The sequence below is a fragment of the Gymnodraco acuticeps genome, unplaced genomic scaffold (assembly GCF_902827175.1).
Source record: "Gymnodraco acuticeps unplaced genomic scaffold, fGymAcu1.1, whole genome shotgun sequence".
In the NCBI taxonomy this organism is placed as follows: Eukaryota; Metazoa; Chordata; class Actinopteri; order Perciformes; family Bathydraconidae; genus Gymnodraco; species Gymnodraco acuticeps.
In genome coordinates this window covers 62757-85223 of record NW_022991192.1, presented here as the reverse complement: position 1 = coordinate 85223, position 22467 = coordinate 62757, and the positions used below count along the sequence as shown (strand labels likewise).

At 41.2% G+C, this 22467-nt stretch overlaps 2 protein-coding genes across 3 annotated transcripts; one reads left to right on the top strand and one right to left on the bottom strand.

Moving 5' to 3' along the window:
- Positions 1–463: 463 nt before the first annotated feature.
- ids (iduronate 2-sulfatase) lies at positions 464–18249 on the bottom strand. The gene is made up of 13 exons (XM_034238525.1): positions 18046–18249; positions 17356–17492; positions 17095–17272; positions 12908–12996; positions 10717–10917; positions 7641–7811; positions 7293–7419; positions 6049–6219; positions 5664–5770; positions 4933–5049; positions 3278–3388; positions 2389–2514; positions 464–2299 (listed from the first exon to the last, which is right to left on the bottom strand). Exons 1-13 carry the CDS (start codon positions 18119–18121, stop codon positions 2228–2230), a joined length of 1683 nt encoding a protein of 560 aa, XP_034094416.1. The 5' UTR covers positions 18122–18249; the 3' UTR covers positions 464–2227.
- A 424-nt stretch (positions 18250–18673) lies between these two features.
- On the top strand, positions 18674–21932 carry dcps (decapping enzyme, scavenger). 2 transcript variants are annotated; one of them, XM_034238526.1, is made up of 6 exons: positions 18674–18895; positions 19386–19536; positions 19641–19786; positions 19894–20007; positions 20250–20360; positions 21166–21932. In XM_034238526.1, exons 1-6 carry the CDS (start codon positions 18704–18706, stop codon positions 21430–21432), a joined length of 981 nt encoding a protein of 326 aa, XP_034094417.1. In that variant the 5' UTR covers positions 18674–18703; the 3' UTR covers positions 21433–21932. The 2 variants fall into 2 exon arrangements, with proteins under 2 accessions (XP_034094417.1, XP_034094418.1); XM_034238527.1 differs by lacking the exon at positions 20250–20360.
- The last annotated feature ends 535 nt before the right edge of the window (positions 21933–22467 follow it).

The window sequence follows — 22467 nt, the reverse complement described above, 5'->3', positions numbered from 1 at the left end:
CGGTAAAAAAAAATCAAAAGGCATGAGACTGAATTTATACTATATTTCAAAATGCAATTACAAGGCTTTTAACCGTTTGTGTTGCCCAGACAGATTGACTCTGTGGAACCAAACGCAAATTAGAAAAAGAAAAAAAATCAGTTTGGTCCAAATTTCTCCAGAGCCAGAGAGCAAAGCGTTCTCTGCTCCATCTCTGAGAGAATTGACAGAGGGAGGTGGAGAGAAAACACTGAATGGACTGGAGAGGACCCTGAGGAGCTCCCTCCCTTTACACGCCTGCTGTGGGAGAGCACAAATGCATCACAACAGGAGAGAGAGTGTGTGTGTGTGTCTGTCTGTCTGTCTGTCTGTCTGTCTGTGTGTGTGTGTGTGTGGAAAGGCTGCTTGGTTTCTGTAGGACAAACACAGGGATGCATACATGTACACACTGGAGGATCATAAGTTAGCAAATAAAGAGGCAAACTTTTGCTGTAAAAAACGTTTTTTATTTATTTAACAAACTAATCAAATCAGGCCTAAATATATTAACAGTGTGTCCTTGCCAAGCTTGAGATTCAAATTATTTCTGCAGCATTTACTTTTTATTTTCCCTTCAGAAAGCTGGAGCTCAGGCTCGGAGCTGCTCTGATGCAACCAAACTGAGCTCATTTTTCCATTGTTAGTATGTATCAGTATGTACAGGGCAGAACTGTTATAACCATTGTTACAGGCACAGGAGGAACAGCAACTGAAAAAAAATATGTACAGTATGTAACAATTACAATGAAGTCAACAGGGGGAGAAATACAGAACCAGCCAGAGAGATTCCATGTGAAAAAACAAGTGCCTGACATATGTTAGAAGCACACTGATGACTCCTCTGCATCCCATTACCATGTAGCCGGTGCAGCCTACAATAAAAATTGACAGATCGAATCCCCTCAATTCATTGTTGGACCTGAAATTCAAGCTGGAATTGCTTCCTACTGAAATTGCCACAGTGCAAAACTGCTCATGCGTTGGAACGGCAGTAAAACGTAGCTCCAGTCTGTTTCATTTGCATTGAATTATTACGGGTGGCTTTTACTCACTTCATTTTGGCTCCACAAATTGATCTGAACTGACTGTTTACAAGGAGGGAGGCAAATAGCTGCAAGTGCAAATAGAAATGTCATATAGTTTAACACCACGGTACAAGAACCAGAGAGTCCTTTTTAGCTGTTGCACTTCAAAGTGAGGAGATGACACCCAAGGAAGATGAGATCAATAGAGAGGAGAGAAACTGGTGTCGCTGTTAATCAAAAAGGGGATAATTCTTTAGGTTTCCTCAATATTACTTTAGATGAAAGACGAAAAACAGCTTGTAAATTAGATGTAATCATCTCATAGTCAATCAGATGTGTCCGTCAATTCATGCTTCGGTAAAGTTGTTAGGGAAAAAAAGATTCCCTGGTTTTAGGTATATTAAAGGAATAGTTAAAGATTTTTGGAAACCTAATATTTGATTTACATTGGAAAAATCTAGACTGCTTAACATTAGCCAGATGCCTATTAGCTTAGCTTAGCATAAAGACTGGAAGCTAAACCCCAACAGCAAGCAACATTTTACTCAACAAAAACGACTTGGTATAGTTGCTTTTAGTCCCATTATTTCCAAAACATGTCATTTTTACATTGCTTGCTACATATAATGAGTCAATAAATTAGCTTAACGGGCTAGCGGTTTCACCCTGATTCCAGTCTTTATGCTAAGCTAAACCCCTGCTAGCTAGCTTTATATTTAGCATACAGAGCTTTTCATCCAAATCTTTAATGAAAAGCAAATATGCTCATCTCCAAAAAAAAAGTGTATTTGCCGTAGATAATCAGACATCTATCTAATAGCTGCTTGAGTCATGCAAAACTATAATGACACTTCCTTCTCACAATTGACTCATTGAGATAATACAGACGTCAGTGGCAGGTGTGAAGAGGCCCAGGAATAAAGACACAGGAAGTTGTGTTTAGCAGCAGGAAGAGGAAGTGTCTGTGAACATATGGATGTAGAAACACACGAGTTCTTAGCAAGGAACATCAGCCTGAAGAATTCAACCTGAGAGATGAATACTGCTACCAAATAACATGAAATCAAGTCTGCCTTAATTAAAGGTGAATATATAACTCATTCTCCCTTTCTAGATGTTTTTCCTCCATCCATCTTCCCTTTGTGCTCGTCTCCATTCATCCATTTGTTGTTTTATTCCCATCATCACGCCTTCCTCTTCCTCCCTGCTGAGAGGTAGAGGAGCTGCAGCTTCATCCTCATCTGCAGACTCACGGTCTAGACACGAGTCAGAACACAAGGAAGTAAATGACTGAACAAATGTGTGTAAATAGTTCCATTCAGTTTCAAAAGGAGTAGAAACTTACAGGAGGCAGTCTGGTCATCTTCGTCATCATCACACTGTGGTCAAAGTCGCTGTAGACGTTGTTATCCTGACCGGGGTCGCTCGCCAACATGTACAGCTCTCCAGCGTGGACGTCTGAGACATTCACCTGGGTGGAGAGACGGAGGGGGGGTTAGACAAATATAATCTGTTAGGCTTTGTGTCCACATAGCTTGTTGTTTTGTTGTGCTACAACCATTTCATTAACTCTGTTGCTTATGTATTTATATTCTTCTTCATATATTCTTTAAAATGCTCCCATTAACTGGTACTATCTAATTGAAGTAATTGTTGGTGCTTATGTAGAAATCTTGAATGTAATGTAACCGCTACTCAATCTGTAAAAAAATAAATGAGAAGTTATTAAAAAAGACTATTACGGCTCACAGTCACAGAAAAATGATCTGCGTATGGAGATAAAAGTATAACCACTCACCGACAGCAAAAGTAGCGTCGGCCCGGCCAATCTGCTCCAACAAATCTGCCTTTTTAATCTGTGTTCTGATAGTTTCCGTCAAAACAGGCTTTTGTCATCAAGTATTTTTGGAAGAGTTGAACATTTTAAACCTGTAGCGCACAAAGCAGACGCACACAAATGGTGGTGTGCTGAGGGTTTAAAATGTTCAACTCTTTTTCACAAGGAGGCTGCATTTGATAGCACTCTGTTCTCATTGGGAAACATTTGAAAACAATTCTGGCTCTGAACTACAGTCCTTCCGGTGGTGGGAAACATCTCCAGTTTATTGTGCCTGACAAGATGGATAGATCCGTTACCCAAACACAACTCCCCAGCCTGAACCTGAAATGTTGACACAGAGGAGGAGAGAGCCATTGGTGAGAGGTGCGAGCCTCATGCTGGGCAGGACACCCACCTGGAACGTGTTGGGGTTGAAGCCCAGCCACAGAGTGTATCTGTAGTCCCAGGTGCGCAGAGAGTAGCCCATGATCTTTATGTCTTTGAGGTCAGGGAGGTCAGAGTTCTCCTAAAAGAACAACAAGGGAACATAAAAGCATTTAAAAATGCAACAGAACATTTGGCGAGGGCTGTAGAGGCTTTTTTTAAGCTTCATTCAAATCGTTGACATTCAAATCTCACATGTCTTTTTTTGTTTACACCCAGTATTTCTGCAGAGTAACAGAAGATTAGGCCACACTAATATTATTAGCATTAAACCATTTGTAGATTCAGATTTCTGTGGTGGCTGCATAGGACTTATTTTCATGTATTGTCTATACAAATGTCCTTTGTTTTTTTTCTCTTTTTTTTTACATACAGGCAAACATTTAATTAAAATACAGCTTATTGTATGCCTTACATCTAAAAGCGAGTTTTTTTACATTAAGAAAAAAATATTTATAAATAAAAACAATGTTCAAAAAGGACCCAAAAGTAATTAAAATAATGAATTGAAATTAAAGATTCATATGACCAACCTAACCACAAAAAAATATATATTTTTCATTCCATATTTGTTGATGTTGAGCCTCTCACAGATAATAATGCTCTGATTGGTCGGGACGTTGCAAGGCTCACTGCTCAGTGAGCTGGCTTACTGGTGTGGTTTCCGGGTCGGCGATACAGCGAGACAGCGCGAAACTCATCCTGAGCACGCAAACACTCAGAGCCGAAGTAAAAACAATAAGTGTGGCTTGATATTGAGTAAGAAAAAGGTTTATTATAACGCTGTGAGAATGGGTCTGTGGAGAGCATCTCCGCGATCCCAACTCGTCTATTACCAACGTTCAGGGAGCTCTATGCAAGTCAATGGGACTCCCTGTTAGATGAACATTTACGCTAAAGGTTCCCACCCCTCCTGGTGTGTGAGGAGCTCCAGATTGGTCCATTTTGGTTCTGGGAACCGCATGACGTGATGCGGTTCCCAGAAGAAACAAATGGAAAAAGAAAAATCTCCAACGAGGCATTCTGGGGCAGCATAGACAGGTATTTTCTGTGTTAGAGTTTTACTCGCTACATGGGGACGGGTAATAACCGGAAAAGCATGACATGGGACCTTTAAATATAGAATTTAGTTTGAGGATATTTAAAAACATTTTTTTAGGACATTTGAAGTTTCATTTAAAAAAACCTCAATAAAAAAGACTTTGGTTACGGCCCTTCTTTCTGCAGTGCTCATTTATAGCTTTTGCCAACTCATCCTGTGCCCCGTGGCTGAGCTGCTGAGCGGCTGCTAGGCGGCTCCGTACAGAGTTGAACCTGCAGCAGGTGCAGCTCTCTTCTCTGGATCCGTTCATCCAGAGATCATCCAGAGAACCTGCTGGCGGCTCCATACGAGCGACAGCACAATGCAGTGGGTCAGAGAGCCAAACCACGCTCGTTCAACACAGCTCTCATGACCTTCACTCATTTTAAATGCATCTACAAAATCCTTTCATTAAAAAGGTACCGTGTGACATTAATTTACAGAACTCACCTGCTTTCTGAACGATGGAAAATAATAATGATTTAACCTTTATACGGCTCGTGAAGGCTATTTAATTTGCTTTTCTAAACACTCCGGTGTGGTACCTGCGGGGTGTTGGCGGGTCGGGGGTACTGGCTGAACGACACCGCCTCCCCGTTCTCTCCTCTCTCTGGGCGTCGGAAGATGTGGGCCCGGTTGGCTCCTTCTGTACACAACTCCTCCTGACAGCAAGAAAAACAGACCCGAGAGGACAGGGAATGAAAGACAGAGGCCGTTAGATCACTTTCACATCAGGCGTGTTTTACTTCTCTACATTCAATCTGTTTGGCAGTGTTAATACAAGGCCATTGAACCATCTGTAGAAAGGTACCTGAAGGTCTGTTAGTGAAATGTGAACAGGAAATGACATTGATTCAAATAGACAACAAAAAAGGTTGATAACAGAAAAACGAGCTCTGCCAAGGTTACAAAGAATAAATTAGGTGAACTTTCCCCTTAAAATTACTCTCATACAACTTGTCAAATCATCCAGTGCTCACTACTTCCCAAACACATGCATTCTCACTAAGTCTTTCCATTCAAAACACTTTGCACTAAATCATGTCTGGGCAAGGACTTTAGACTTTTCTCCAGGTTGGATTCTTTGTTTAGGGTTGAGGCATGCAAGAGGTTAACTCAGTTCCCTCTGTTATTATACACAGTACAACACTCACACATGCACAGGGCCTATACACCTAGTATGCAGGTGTATACAGAAGAGAGAAACTCCCCCTAGAGGGAATTTGGGGATTTTAAAACTAAATAAACACATTCCTTCCTTTCCATCGCTCCATACCTGGAAGGAAACATCAGGACAGCGTTTCGGAGCTCTGAGGCCGGCCAGGTAGGAGACGGTCGGGAAAACATCCACCAGCTCCACCATGTTCTTAATCACTTTGTCATCTGGAAGAGAGAGGTCAGCCAATTAGTGAACGTCTTAAAAAGCACTGACGGCAAATGAAAGTAAAGATATGGTCAAAGATTCACCAGGCACCCAGCTCTTAAGTTTCATCATCATTGCATTTGCACTTGAAGCAGAAACTGTCCGGGAAAAATATCAAAGTGGAAACACTTTAGGGAGAGCTCCAAGTATATCAAAGACTTCATTTAAGTCAAGTCGGCATATTAATACTTTTTATAAAGGAACTAAGACCAAAAATATAAAGAAATATCAGTCTTACTGTTAAAGCTGTGCTGTGATTGGTTGAATGCGTCAATATAAGGAAAGGTAGACTCTCCACGCCAGTTACGGTGTGAGGTGACCCCAGGAACGTAGAACATAAGGGGGACTTGCGTCGCCACGTCAAAATTGGAATATTTGGCCCATTCACCGTGTTCTCCCAACGACCAACCTGCAACAAAAGACAAAAAGAGAGATCATGAAAGGTGTTAAAAAGACTGCTAATCTACAACATAAAATCACATTGTTAGATTCCCAGTCATCTAATATTTGAAAATGATGGCATTTCATTGAGTTTTACTGCGTATAAATCAAGCGGTCATGGAAAAGATTCCCTCCTGCATCCTCCACTGAAGGAGACATTAAAAGAAATTAAGTTTCCAAGTCACAAAGTCTGAAAAAAAGAAGAGGTAAGGCAATAAAGAGCTGGGTTTTTAGAGTACAGCCAAAGGAAGTAAAACACAATGTGCTGTTACAACACTGCCATCTGGTGGTGGCACAGTCAACTGCCACACATCTGCAATATTTACTTAGATTAGATTTAATGATCCCAAATTGGAATGTTGTTTTTTCACACCAGCATGTCTTCAAGGCATTGCACGTTAATTTAAAATACAATAAAATAGGAATTAAAACAAAGCAAAAACAGTAAATATTTATGTAGGAGCAAATATGCTTATTTAGCCTAACTTTATTATTTCTATTATCATTATTTGTACATCGTTTGTATTTTATTATGACACAGAGGTGAGCTGGCTTGTTTATTGTTTGTGTATTTTCTTTGTTAAAATCGTAAAACTTTAACTTCAGGACAGACTTTTATTTTGGAAGGCATCACAGCAAGAGCCAAGTTTAGCCTCTTAGCTATTTATATTTTCAGGAGTATAGTCGCTAATATGACCAGTATAAAGATTATCTATAAACCACAGAATATAACTTCCTACTAAATTAATATGTATACAAATTGGAAACTATATACAAAGTTTTTTTGAAATACACATTTAAATACAATGAGGTTTATGTACAAACTGTTTAAGGTATTAAAAAGGGGAAAACAGAAGGAATTCTGGTTAATAAAGGAAACTAAAGAATCTATAGCGCTGTGAGTTCTCTGCTAGCCAACTGTAAAACAATCTTCCTAAAAACTGTGCAATGATAACTGCCATTAGAACTTTTTATTTTACAGAAAAGAACAAAAAAACATGTCAGTATTTGGGCCAGAAATCTAATTGAAAAGGTTCTCACCGTGATCTGAGGTGAACACCACCACTGTGCTGTTGGACAAACGCAGCTCATCGAGGGCGCTGAGCAGCCGCCCGACCTGAGCGTCCATGTACGACACGGCGGCGTAATAGTGCTGCCGGATACGCAGCTGGAACACAGGTCATTTTGGACTTTTAATATCAAGACCATTGAATAACATCCACATTTGGAGAACAATGATTCCAGTGTTTACACAGATCTGTTTTACTGACTTGGATACAAATCAGACGACATTATATGGACAGATTATGCATCGATATAGGTCATTTAAAGAGGGTTCACTATATTTCATTTCTTTATCCAGGACAAATGGTCTCAAAGTGTTCAAACCTGGAAGTCTTTAGGGATGGGTCCATAGGGGAAGCTAATGTTGAGCTTCTGGACATCGTCCCTCCTCCTCACATCTGTCCAGGGGTTGTAGGCAACAGGTGGGAGGAGTTTAGGGACATCGGGGTCAGGGGCCAAAGTGATTTCCTCAATGGGATACAGACTCAGGTACTCCTGTAATACATAAGCAACAGAAAGGTAAATAAAGCCAGGAACAGAGACAGCTGGATTTACAGAATGATCGCCCTCTTGTGTAAGAGATATCCATCATTTGTGTTTTTTTAATTGCTAAAACTTTTATTGCCGCTTTGTAGTAAATGGAGATATTATTGACATTATTTTAGTTCAGTAGAGTAGTCTGGTATGCTTCTTTGCAACGGGCCATTTGATATGTATTGGAGACAGGTGGAAGAGTGTTTCATCAGTAAGACATTTTTTTAAAAACATTACTATAAATGAATTATTGTCTGTAAATTGGACTTTATCCTGCGTGACCTTCACTTGTCTGTGCCAGTTTCATTTTGAGATCATTTTTGGATTTGTTTATTTTTTGTTTAAGGAAAAATATCCGCTACACATGGTTTTGCTTTCCAAGCTAAATGACAATGCAAAAAAAACGAAACTGCGTCCCATGTTTGGAAAATATGAATGTTCCAAGATGTTTTTAGCTTCACTGACTTTCATCTTTGTAGAAACCGCAGCTTTTGCATTTGTTTTCACTCTGACTGAGATTGCTGTGCGTTCCCAGACAATACGGAGTGAATCAAAAGGCACATAGATCACATGCTGACGGAAAGATGGCTCGACCTTTTCCTCTTTCCATCTCTCAACTTACACTTTGTGAGAAACCTCTTCGACATGCTGACATTCGTCTCTGTTCAGTCCGTCTCCGCCCTCATTCCACTTCATCATGCTCTGCTCTTCCGTCACGCCAAATTGCATCTCCCATATATCTAGATCAGTCCTCTTTGAATTCACTTCACATACAGCGTGTGTCTCTAGTGTTCTTTTTCAGAGGTTCCATCTCTCATACTGCCTGTGCTGCAGCACCTCTTTTCACCCTCTGTCTGAAACCAGGTTGTGATTGGTCAACCGCTTAAAGATGTCCCGCCCCCTTGCCTATCACATAGAATGTGTTGGAGTGCTAACCAATAGAAGAGCAATGTTACATAGTGATTTTACTATGTTAGGGAAGTAACGAGTAAAAAAGTAAAGAGTCTAATGGAGCCGTTTCAATTGGGGGGGGGGGGAGCATTTGGGAGTTTAGCCTTAGCTGAACATTTACATGCATGAAACCCTATGTAACACTCGAGGAAAGGGGAAAACCTTTTATTGTGTGTTCCTTTTAAACCCAGGCTAGCACAGTGTATTTATGGAACTTATATACTGGTCTCCACATGCTCTCTTCTCCATGTAAGCACCATCATTCATTCTCAGACTTTGCCATCTTGTGCTCAGACGCCGGTCTTGTGACAGTCATTACATGGTTCTCCAACATATGAGCTTTTGTCCACAACAACCCTGTGAAGCAACCCTGCGTCTCGCAGCAGGAAAATGACCTTCACTTTTCCACTCAACAAGTACCTATTGTGGCTTAGTGGGTAGTGAATTCTACCCCTCAGTCCAGTGAATCTCCGTATTCATAGAGGAGGGTTACAGAGATTCCACCAGAAGAATAGTTGCATGCAGAACTATTCTTGTAGTGTTCAAAGTGCCAACAGAAATCGCTGTATGTTGTCTGTGTATATGTGTATTTACAAACTATGTATATGAGCCTTTTCTTATCAAGCTCCACATTTGTGGAATCAGCTTCCAGTTTGTGTTCGGGCGGCAGACACCCTATCCGTTTTTAAGAGTGCGTTTAAGACCTTCCTTTTTGATAAAGCTTATAGTTAGGGCTGATTAGATTCAGCTCCTAGTTTTGCTGATATAGGCTTAGTTTGTCGGGGGACATCTTACTTCTTCCTTCTCTCTGTCTATACCTGTGAACTCTCATGTTCCGATTAACCCAGCTTCCCCAAATGTCTTTCTTTTTGGTGTCTATATACGCCGGGATCCGGAGTCATGGATGATCCTGCGCTCCTCTGTCCTGGATCGCGAGCCCTGGATCTTGAGTCGTGGCTGTGGTCCTGGATCATAGGCCCTGGATGGATATCCTCGTGGATTCATCTTCCTATTATACACACATGCATTTCCAAACATTTGGACTACCTATGTTGCAAATGTATTATCTTTTCAATTTACACACGGCATCTATTGCACGTCTGTCCGTCCTGGGAGAGGGATCCCTCCTCTGTTGCTCTCCCTGAGGTTTCTCCCATTTTTCCCTTTAAACTGTGGGTTTTCTCCGGAAGTTTTTCCTTGTACGATGTGAGGGTCTAAGGACAGAGGGTGTCGTATTGTCATACTGATATTCTGTACACACTGTGAAGTCCACTGAGACAAATGTAACATTTGTGATATTGGGCTATATAAATAAACATTGATTGATGTTAACAGGTTATTGTCTTTTATTGCGTAGTTTGTAGGACTTTTCATCTTTTGTTGAACTGCAAAACGGAGTCCAAAACAAATCTCCTTAGGGGAACAATACATTTCATTGTTTTGTCAACAGAAGTGTCTCCTATTAACTATTACCTACAAGAATCCAGAACGAGGAACCACCACTGACGAGGGAAGCTAGGCCTCTGTTCCATCATGGGCTGCTATTGCAAATGATCACATGCTGTCGCCGTACATATCTACAGCATGTGATCATCTGACAGGAGAATGATTCTCCATGCACTGCACTCCAATGAGCCGTGTAATGAACATGCACACAATGAAGCCACTATGATTCAAATGTGCGTTTCAGATTGGGATAACAAAGCAGTATTTTCCATGCCGATTCAAATCACAACATTTGCGATTTAACTATTATTTAGAGGAGAGAACCTCCATATTAACATACACAAAAACATACAACACACTATAAGAAAGAGAAAACAGCAAACACAATAGGGCCTCTTTAGCCATTATTGATGTTCCATCTCTATCAGTGAACAGAGGGTCTTACAGAAGTTCATATTAAGTCATGTACCTGTGGTATCCTAAAGGGGATGTGTGGTTTGTGAAAGCCCACAGCCAAGAAGAAAGGATTGTCATCGCTGGCCCGACTCTTCAGAAGCCGCACGGCCTCGTCCGTGCTCTCCATGTCGGGGAGGGTTCCCCCGGGCTGCTGCGTCACGTTCACTGCACACAGTAGGTTGGCGTGGAGTTTCCCATCCTCTCCTTTACACATCTGTACACAAGGTTTACAAATCAATTACAAAGTGCTGTTTGTGAACAGTTCCTGCTAAGAGGTATTTTCAAGCTTCAGTTCCTGCTGTCTGGTAAACTAATCCCACATTTATAATAACACTTAATTGATAGTGCTTTTTAAAAAAAAGAGAGAAGGCAATCAAATACAATTGACATAACACAATAAATATAAACAATACACTAACAATTACACATTAAACGCAGTTCTGAAGTGGTGAGTTTTTATTTGTGATTAGAATAAAGACAGATTGGTTGTGTTTGTGGAGGGAGTTCCAGAGGGAGGGGGGCAGCTATGGAAAAGGCTCTGTTCCCGCAGGTGGTGGAAAAAATAAAAGTCTTAAACATATCGTCCTTAGTGATTGTCATAGAATGTTAAATGCTTGTTTTCTTATATCTTAATATTTGTCCTTTTGTAAATGGAGCTGCTGTGATCCAAGAAAAATGTCAGACTTGATCTGAGTTGGTTTGGAGACTAACAGCAGAGTTCTGAATAAACTGGAGTTAATTGAGGAGTTTGAATAGAGTGTGCCATAGAGGATCTGTTGCAGTGGTCGCTTCTGGATGTGATATTGGCATGTCATATTCAAAGGCTTTGTCATATGCACAATAGTTAGCAAGACTACTTAACGCCTGAGCTTGCACTATTTTTATTGTTGTTATTTAATTTTTGTATGACTTGTAATTGCATTGTGAGGAACCTGTGACCCAAGTTTTTCATTCATTACACAACAGCTATGTCTGATAATAATTAGTGATGCTCCGATAGATCGGTCGCCGGTCATTATCGGCCGATATTCACTGTTAATAGTTTGATCGGTGCTCTCTATAAAGCCCGATCAGGAGAGCTGGATCTGATCGATATGGTCATAAACGCGAGTGAAGTGTAACCGGACGCGAGAGAGAGATCAGATCAGCTGCTGAGTCTGACAGAGACACACAGCTCTGCATAATCACCTGAAGCCCCGCCCACTGTTTAGCGAGCTGCAGCATGAGAAACTGACGGGCTGTCAGGAAGGGGGGGGGGGGGGAGAGAGAGAGAGAGAGAGGAGAGAGAGAGAGGAGAGAGAGAGAGAGAGAGAGGAGAGAGAGAGAGAGAGAGAGGAGAGAGAGAGAAGAGAGAGAGAGAGAGAGAGAGAGAGAGAGAGAGAGAGAGAGTGAGAGAGAGAGAGAGAGAGAGAGAGAGGAGACGAGAAGACGGATTGGAGAGAGAGAAGTGAGAGAGAGAGAGAGAGAGAGAGGCATTCCGTTTCTCCCGTGTTATTATTCAAAGTTAATGTAAACTTTTGAATAATGTACTTCATCTACTACAAGTAGTTTGTTTGAATGTAATAATTATGTTGTTTGTGGAATCATTTATTGGAAAATGAATCTGAATTTTTCGATCTGTTACGATTATAAACTGAAGCAATATAAAAATGAGCCCATTAACTGTGTTTTAAACATCAGCATATCCGGTCAGTCCGGTAATTACCTGCTAACGGAAACTCTGCTACACAACTCTTATTATTATTGAAATATGACCGGTAAGTTTCAAATGTGTCCGATAAAATAAATTCTGCCCGGACATTTGACCGGCGAGAAAAAAATCCTAGCGGATACCCTGATTTGTCCATATACTGTGTATATATATATATACACACACACACACACACTTAAGGGGTGTAACAGTACGTGTATTCAAATCGACCTGCTTGGTCAAGTTAATTTGTTAGTTATACACTGTCTTTTCTGTACCCTGTTCCCAAACAGCCGTTAATAGCTAGTATTTCCTGGGTTGGGAGATGAAGGGTTTCTCAGTTTCTGAGCCCCACCCCTTTAGAATTATTTTTCGGTAACAAAGGATGGTACATATATCACTGATATTATGTTAAGCTCCATTATAATTGTAATGAGTACTAATTCAGACACATAACTGACTTAATTGCATGTGTGTCAATTTAACTTTTTATCCAGTTTTCCTTTTCACAAACCTTTTTTTTTTCATATGTGAATGAAGCTGGATGGTAGGCAGGGATGGACCAGCTGTAGGGGTAGTCATCCGTGTGGTTAGAAGCAATACCTAAAGAATAAAAAAACACCGCAAACAATTTAACTACTGTACAAGTGAAATGACTTGAAGATGTTTTGTTTCAAAAATAAAGTCCAGGTAGCAAACCAAATACCTGAGGAGGGGATGAATATACATTTATTGTGCAACAAGAGCTGTGTATAACCCAATTTAATTGAAAATGGTGACACATTTAATTTAAGTTGTTTAAAAAATAGAAAAATATTTTTGCCACAAAAGAAAAACTAAAGGTGGCACAACACCATTTTAAATGGAAAACAATCAGCTCTAACAAAGATTGGGACTATGTAATAAATAATACATTTGCTTGGCATGTAAGGGATACAATTATTTATTGGAAAAAGAGAAACTCCCTCTGGAGGGATTTAGCCTTTACAGACCATTGAGCAAAAACCTTTATAAGACACACTACAGGAAAGGGAAAACCCAAAGAGAAAGAGATTAGACATGTGCTTCTGATGGCAGTTTTGGTGGTCAACAGTCTATCAATTACATTACATTTAGCTGACGCTTTTATCCAAAGCGACTTACAATAAGTACATTCGACCAGGAAGACACAACCTTGAAGAAAACAGAATCATATAAGTACATCAGGTTTCATAGAGCCAAACATTTCAAGTGCTACTCAACAGGCTTTAGGTAATCCAGTCCTTTATTAGTATATAAGTGCTTCGTTAATAGTTCTAACGCTCGAAGTGGAGTCGAAAGAGATGAGTTTTCAGTTTGCGCCGGAAGATGTGCAAGCTATCTGCCGTCCTGATGTCAATGGGGAGCTCATTCCACCATCCTGGAGCCAGGACAGCAAACCCACGTGTTTTCGCCGATGGGAACTTGGGTCCCCCTCGCAGCGAGGGTGCAACGAGTCGTTTGGCTGATGCAGAGCGTAGTGCACGCGCTGGGGTGTACAGTTTAACCATGTCCTGGATGTACGAAGGGCCAGATACATTCGCAGCATGGTACGCAAGTACCAGTGTCTTGAAGTGGATTCTAGCAGTTACCGGAAGCCAGTGAAGGGAGCGGAGGAGCGGAGTGGTGTGGGAGAATTTAGGAAGGTTGAAGACCAGACGAGCCGCTGCATTCTGGATGAGCTGCAGAGGTCGGATGGCACATGCAGGTAGACCAGCCAGGAGGGAGTTGCAGTAGTCTAGGCGTGAGATGACGAGAGCCTGGACCAGAACCTGAGTCGCTTTCTGTGTCAGCTGGGGACGTATCTTCCTGATGTTGTAAAGCGTGTATCTGCAGCAATAGGTTGTAGCAGCGATGTTTGCAGTGAAGGACAGGTTGTTATCTAGGGTCACACCCAGATTCCTTGCAGTCTGAGTCGGGGAAACAACTGAGGTGCCGATGTTGATTGTTAGGTCAAGAGTGGGACAATCTTTTCCCGGAAGGAAGAGCAGCTCAGTCTTGTCGAGGTTGAGCTTGAGGTGATGAGCAGACATCCACTGAGAGATGTCAGCTAGACAAGCAGAGATGCGTGCGACGACCTGGGTCTCTGAACGGGGAAAGGACAGAATTAATTGGGTGTCGTCAGCGTAGCAGTGGTAAGAAAAACCATGCGGGCTAATGACTGATCCGAGCGAGTTTGTGTACAGGGAGAAGAGGAGGGGACCAAGAACAGAGCCCTGAGGGACCCCTGTAGTTAATTGACAAGGGTCGGACTCAGACCCTCTCCAAGTTACCCTGTAGGTACGGTCTTTCAGGTATGAGGTGAGGAGGGAAAGTGCAAAGCCTGAAACTCCAAGTTTTTGGAGAGTGCGAAGGAGGATCTGATGATTCACCGTGTCGAATGCAGCAGACAGGTCCAACAGGATGATGACAGAGGAGAGGGATGCAGTTTTGGCAGTGTGCAGTTCCTCCGTGACAGCAATGAGAGCAGTTTCTGTGGAGTGACCTGCCTTGAAACCAGACTGGTGCGGATCCAGAAGGTTGTTCTGATTGAGATAACAGGAGAGTTGTTTAAAGACAGCGCGTTCAAGTGATTTAGACAGGAACGGGAGGAGAGAGACAGGCCTGTAGTTTATAACATCAGACGGGTTGAGAGTGGGTTTCTTTAGGAGAGGGTTTACTCTTGCCTCCTTAAGACTATTTGGAAAGTGACCAGAAGTTAGAGAAGTGTTGATGAAATGGGTGAGAAACGGTAGAATATCAGGAGCGATAGTCTGAAGGAGGTTTGAGGGATAGGGTCCAGAGGACAGGTGGTAGGGCGGGCAGAGGTAATGAGGGTAAGAACCTCACTTGGAGAGAGAGGGGAAAAGGAGGTAAGTGTGTTGGTGGAAGGAGGGTCTGGTGACCCAGCGGTGAGTAAAGGTGAGTCAGAAAAAGAAGTGCGAATATCATCAACCTTTTTTTCAAAGTGGGTAACAAAGTCGCTTGACAGAAGTGAGGAGGGGGGAGGAGCTTTTGGAGGGTCCAAGAGGGTGGAGAAGATGGAAAATAGTTTTTAGGATTGGAATAGGAAGATTGGATCTTATCTTGAAAGAAAGTGCTTTTTGCCTGAGAGATCGAAGCAGAGAAAGAGGAGAGGAGAGCCTGATAGGTTAGGAGGTCGTCACGGTGTTTGGATTTCCACCGTTTCCGCTCTGCTGCCCTAAGGATGGTTCTATTAGCACGCAGTGCATCATTTAGCCAGGGAGCAGGAGGGGACTGACGAGCCTGCCGAGATGTGAGAGGACAGAGAGAGTCCAGAGAGGATGAGAGAGTAGAGAGGAGAGTTTCTGCAGCAGAGTTTGGAGGCAGGAGTTGGAACGAGTCAGAGGAAGGGAGGGCTGAGAGCACCGATGAGGCAAAGGTAGAGGGGGAGAGGGGGAGAGGGAACGAAGGTTACGGCGGACAAGTGCAGGATGAGAAGAGATTAGTTTGTTATGTTTGGAAAGGGGTAGAGAGAATGAAATTAAGAAGTGATCGGATGTGTGGAGCAGGTTTACAGAGAGGTTAGAAGTAGCGCAGTTCCTTGAGAATATGAGATCAAGGACATTGCCAGCTTTATGAGTCGGTGGGGACGGAGACAGTGAGAAAGCAAAGGCGGTTAACAGAGATGTTAGTTCGTCTATCTTCCCTGTCTGGAGGTTGAAGTCTCCGAGAAGTACAGCGGGAGGGTCAGTTTCAGGGATGTGTGAGAGGAGATGATCTAATTCCTCCAAGAAGTCCCCCAAGGCGCCTGGTGGACGGTAGAGAACAACAATGGTTAACTGTATAGGATGGGTTACTGTGACAGCATGGAATTCAAAGGTGGAAGGAGTGAAGTTAGGTAGCTTGAAGAGGGAAAAGCTCCATTTGGGAGAGAGCAGGAGACCAGTGCCACCTCCTCTGCCAGTGGGTCTGGGTGTATGGGAGAAGGAATATGCAGTGGAGAGAGCTGCTGGGGTGGATGTGTTGGATGGAGTAATCCACGTCTCAGTGAGAGCAAGGAAATCCAGAGACTGCAGGGAAGCGTAGCCAGAGATGAAGTCAGCCTTAGGAACAGCTGACTGGCAGTTCCACAGGCCGCCTGAAACTAGATGTTGGATCTCAGTGGAGCATGTGGGATAGACGAGAGCAGGCCGGTTATATCGATTAGGAGATACACGGGGCCAGTGATAATTGCGAGAAGACACATGAACAGGAATGGAGAAAATACACATGATTATAGCATGAGGGGCTAAACCACCAAATAAAATAAAACACCAGCGATACTTAGTTCAATCAAAGCAGGATTTGCCTCCTCTTTGCCTCCCTCGTGACTCCCGCAGGACTCTAATGTCTTTGCCAGTCTTACTCCCGCAGGACTCTAATGTCTTTGCCAGTCTTAGCCTGTCTGACGCTGAAGCTGACGCTCCAGGAAAGTGCTACCTAAAATGGACACCTGATTGCTGAGTTCTCACAGCTGTGGGGCAATGTCCCTTTAATTAGTTAACTCTGCAGCTGGTGGCCCTCAAAAGGAAATCTAGACTGGCTTCCTCCTGATTTGTTATTGTCTTTTAAGTCAATTACATTAAACCCTAAGTTATAAAGTTATGAGTTTAACCCTTAATACAGTTACACCTACTCAATAAAGCTATTCCTATAAAGTTATTATAGTTCTATCCAAATATTGTATATGAATAATCTTACCTGGATGAAATACCTTGCCCACAGACAAGGTTAAGTAACCTTTAGATTTAAAGTACTGTGGCATGGTGGTGTAGTTTCCAGAATGGACTCTCCAGTACGATTTGAAGTCATAGAGCCTGGTGGTGTCCGGTCTACGACTCGTCAATATGGACGTTCGACTGGGAGCACACACTGATTGCTAAAAGATGAAAATACTGCTTTTAAATAAGATCTCCATGGGGTTATACATGTTGGACATTAAACATACCAACACCAACTGACCTGTGCATATGCATTGAGAAAAACCTGGCTTTTGGATGCCAGTTGATCAATGTTAGGTGATTTTACGAGAGAGTCCCCATAGCAGCCTAATGATGTCCTCAAATCATCTGCAATTATGAAAAGGACATTTCTCCTCCCTGAAAAGCAAAAAACACCACAATTAATTATTGTTTTTCACTGGTTTAACGCTTTTAAATAACCGTATGGAATCAGGCATTTTTTAAAGATAACTTCCAATAAAAACGTAATAGAAGGTAGGAGTAAAATCATGTCAAAATTAATACTAGGTGACTTTTAAACATGTCAAAACCCTGGTCAAAACTAAATGTGACGAATTTAAATAGCACAAAAATAAGTAAAATAAACAGAAACTTTCCTTTCAACTAAATTAATGAACAAAGGAAAACGTAATGACTAAATTAAATTACTTAAATTAAAATAAACCTAGCCTACTAGCTTCAGACATTAAACAAACCGATTAACCACTCAATAACCGCTAATGTGAGCTAGTTACTGAGATTAGACAAACTGACCGTTTCCTAAACACAACTTTCATAAATCAGACAACCTTTATTACATTTACAGAACAACAAGATTAACTGTCTATGTGTTATTGTGCGAACGTCGCAATCATGTTTAATGCAATTTTTCTAGCTTTCAAAATGTTCTTGGTACAAACTGAAACGTTACCTCGTCTTGCCCAAACAGCAACTGTCAGTGTGTGAAAAACCAGCAGTAAAATCCATGTTCGGAAACCCTTGTACATTTTGGTTCAGTGGAGAGGACTAACGACACGATATCTGTCACAAATAGTTCAAGTTAATCTCGCATTCCTTCTGAGCTTCAGTGTCTGGTATCCAAACAAATGAGCGTGTCCGTGTTTTCTTTAAATAACTTCCTTATTACCTCGTTAAATGTTTTTAATTGGTCCACTCAGCAGTTGCCCCGCCCCAAGGCGCTAATCATATTAGTCAAATTATCTGTCAATCATTTCAATACCACACCGGTGTTGTGTTTCTTTTTTCAACCTGACACTGCTGTAGCCTAAAGATGGAAGATAACTTAAGGTCTCACTCTGCACCAAATTAACTTTTGCAATTTCAACAACCTTCTATCTATTTATCTAAGTTAAAAGGTGATATTAAGCAATACAATAAAGATACAATCAAATGTAAACATATCAAAGACAATATAATAACATTGACATTCATTTATATTTGATTTGAATCACAAAGTACATTTGTATTTTTATTGAGGCTGATCTCACACCATAGTTTTGGGGCGGTTGTTGAGTGAGTGGTCTTCTTTACATAGACGATCTTTGGCCACAAAGCAGCAACACAGAAACATGGCAGACAGCGCGGCTAAACACGAAACTGATGAATTATATCAGAAAGCCAAGAGGGCAAAATCTGACAACGAGAATGGCGGAGGAGAAGTTGGAAAGGAAATTGAATGTGGAAATATTCTGTCTGAGTTCAAAACGACTAAAGTCTTGAGTGATTCAGCCCGGGAGAAAAACATCTTCATCCACGGAAAGGTGACGTGATGTTTGTTGTTAACTGTCAGACGGCATTACACTAATTGTAGCTATGCTTATGCAGTCTAAAGAAGTATCGGTACCGTCAAAGGAAAATGTTTTTATTGTTGTATTCATTCAAAGTGGTTTGAGGAGTTTGTGCAGGAAGTAGGGAACATTGACTTCCGGTTTGATATTTCAAAATACGAGTCTGTGTAAAAGTGCTTTATTGTTAAGATGGACTTGAAGAAGTTCTTGAAATGACTGACAACGCTGTACATTTAATTGTTATAGCTTTTTGGCTGTATTTAAACAATTGAACACAGGGCTAAAAATATCAATATTTTATTTTTGTGATGTGAGACCATGTGTGAGACAATACATCTTTTTAGATTTAGGATATCCTGATAATCATGCTGTATTTTACTGGTTTTGATTGAAGGGTGCATTTTCTGAATTTACCAGACTTTTTCAACTGCCCAGCCTTAAAAATTGAACATGTCCTCACCAGCTTGCTGATCAGGATGCGGTGATAATCTTGGAGAAGACCCCCATCAGAGAAGACACCCTGGCTGAGCTCTTCGCCGGTTCAACGTTGAAGCTGGAGATGAAGAACGACATCTACAGCACGTATCGCTTACAGGCTCTCCCTCAACTCAATGGTATTATCTAAAAATAATAAACAGACTTAAGGTATTGTATATTCAGCAGCTACTTTGGCAAGCAAGAGCAATTTTTTGACATAATGGATGGGTTTGTTTTGCAGAGATAAAGACTACAGTCGTGTGTCCAGCCACAGAGAAGCATATAAAGAAATACCAGCGTCAGGAGAGCTTCCTGGTGGAGGAGACGGGAGCGGACTATCAGTCCATCACGTTGCCTTACATTCAGAAGCAGAGTTTCAGTGTGCAGGTCAGTGTCCTGAAATCTCCCCCTGTAGTGCACTAATAACCTGCTTTAAGTGGCGTAATATTGCACACTTAACTGTAAAATACATTTGAATTCCTTTATTTCCCCAGTGGGTGTACAACATCTTGGAGAAGAAGGCCGAGGCTGACAGGATAGTTTTTGAAGATCCAGACCCAACAGTCGGATTTCTACTCCTCCCAGATTTCAAATGGGACCAGAAACAGGTGAGACACCATACATATTGACCACAGTAGAGGCCAGGAAGAGACGGGTAAGACATGGTGGTACCTGGAATATAAATACACTTTATGAAATCCCATGAGCTCCAAACCTGAGGTCATTAAAAGTCAAGTAAAGTTGTGTTAGAAAAGTATTTAATCTGATTACAACAATACTTTAAGAGACTCAGGACCTGTGCAGTTTCCCAACATCTGTCTTCTTCTTCTTCTTCTTCTTCTTCTTCCAGGTTGATGATTTATATCTGATCGCCATAACACTTCAGAGAGGCATCCGGAGTCTCAGAGACCTGACGCAGGAGCACCTCCCTCTGCTGCAGAACATCTTCCAGAAGGGCAAGGTGGGCTTACAAAGTCACCTCGGGGGGTCTTATTGGAAAAAAAGAGTAGAAAAAATGCCCTCTTTTTTTCTGCCGCGGTGTACTCATGTAACCTTGAATATTATAATCATTAACTTCAACTAATGCAACCGTTTATTGCTATTTTGGCTTTTCTCGCTCTCTCCCTCTTTAATATCTGTTTCCCTATAATAATAAAAAGGCCAAACTTAAAACTAAAAATATTTTACAAAAATAATAATACTCGATAATAATTCAACTTTAAAGTAACTTTTGTGCTTTCAATCAATTCGTAGTAGGTTGAATAAATCGCCATGTAGACTACTCGCCACATCGTGGCAATAGCTTCAATAAGGCTTAACAAAACTAACTCCTGTTTCAAAATCAAAGGATACTTTTGTTATATTTATATTGAACATATTTATACATTTTTATTTATTTAAAACACCTTTAAATATAATTTATAATGTCACTTATTTTTTACTTATCATTGTGTGAACTCTTACCTTTCCTATCCTGTCTTTTACTCTTATCACTGTTCCTGCCATGACACCTGCATTTCCTCTACGGGGATAAAGATTGATTTGATCTTATCTCTCATTTTATGAACCAGTCCCTCTCAAAATCAGCTTCCATCAATCAGCCAAAGAAAGACATGATTTGCCCTCAGACAAGACTTGACCGATCTCAGTTCTGCAGTTCTGTGTAGAGTCGTAGTTGGAGATATTCTTAGTAATAACAGACAAAATCTTGGATATTTTTATAATGTCAACCAAACAATAACAACACTTGTCTCCTTGTGGTCTAGGAAGCCATCCTGCAGCGCTACCAGCTTCCAGCCAGTAAACTGCGAGTGTACCTGCACTACCAGCCGTCCTACTACCACCTCCACGTCCACTTCACCAAGCTGGGCTACGAGGCTCCGGGCTGCGGTGTGGAGCGGGCCCACCTCCTCGCAGACGTCATCCAAAACCTGCAGTCCGACCCCGAGTACTACAAGACCCGGACCCTGTACTTCCCCCTGAGGGTGGACGACGGACTGCTCAGCAAATACAAAGAGGGAGGGAGGCTGTGATTCTTTAAAGATGACCATCCTTTCCTTACCTGTGTGAATACCCATGCTTTTATAAATCAATCCAACTTAGTTTATACAGCACTTTTTATACACAACAGGTAAAACAATATTCTTCGGAAAACCAAATTAAACCCAACAAAAAACAATACCAACCCTTCCTCCCAATCCATGGGCAAATAACTGTGATTATTACAGAAGTCAATCAACACAGGACTGAATGAAACAATAATACATTCAATGAAAGGTAATTGGAGTTCTTTCCACTGATCTCTAGTTGTAAACATTTTATGAATATTTGTATACACATTTTGTTGAATTTGTAAATGTTTGAGCAAATCTTCAGCAAGGTGTTTTTTTATTTCCCTTTTTATTCCTGCTTTCATTATGAGAAAGAGAGAAGTGGATCCGACATTTGTCAAACCATTGGAGACATGATTTTTTCTGCCAAGCTCCGTTCATGTTTTTTAAATGTTAACTGAATTAAAGATTATTTTTTTGTATTTCCCTTGTTAATAATTTTACTTTGGATTTTGGGAGACAAAACCGAAATGACTAGTTTTCTAAAATAGACAGCCCTTTATTACATCATATCTCATAGGTGTGAAGTTAAATTGTACATGACTTGAGGTGAGGCTGGTTTTTGTGTTAAACACCTTAAACACAGAGGCAATTCAAAGTGTAAAGTTTTATGTCAAGCTTTATTACTGAATCATGTTGTGCTGCAGTAACTCAGCCACAACCCTAGATGGCAGCATTAATCACAAAGGAGCCCAATTTGTTCACTGTGAAATTATTTGACTGTAAATAACTTTGATAGCTAGTAATAAACTAGGCTTTCTGTACCTCTCTATCTTCTTTACAAAAAGAGAGCAAATGTTATTTCAATGCTGTTATTTTTGTAAGTCATGTAAACACAAGGGCCTTTTTTTACTAAGCTATATTTAACCTTAGACAGTTTACATACTTTTGGAGCATAAGTACCATGTTTAGATGGATTGATATCCTCGATGCCAGAGGTTCACAGCTTCATGCTCC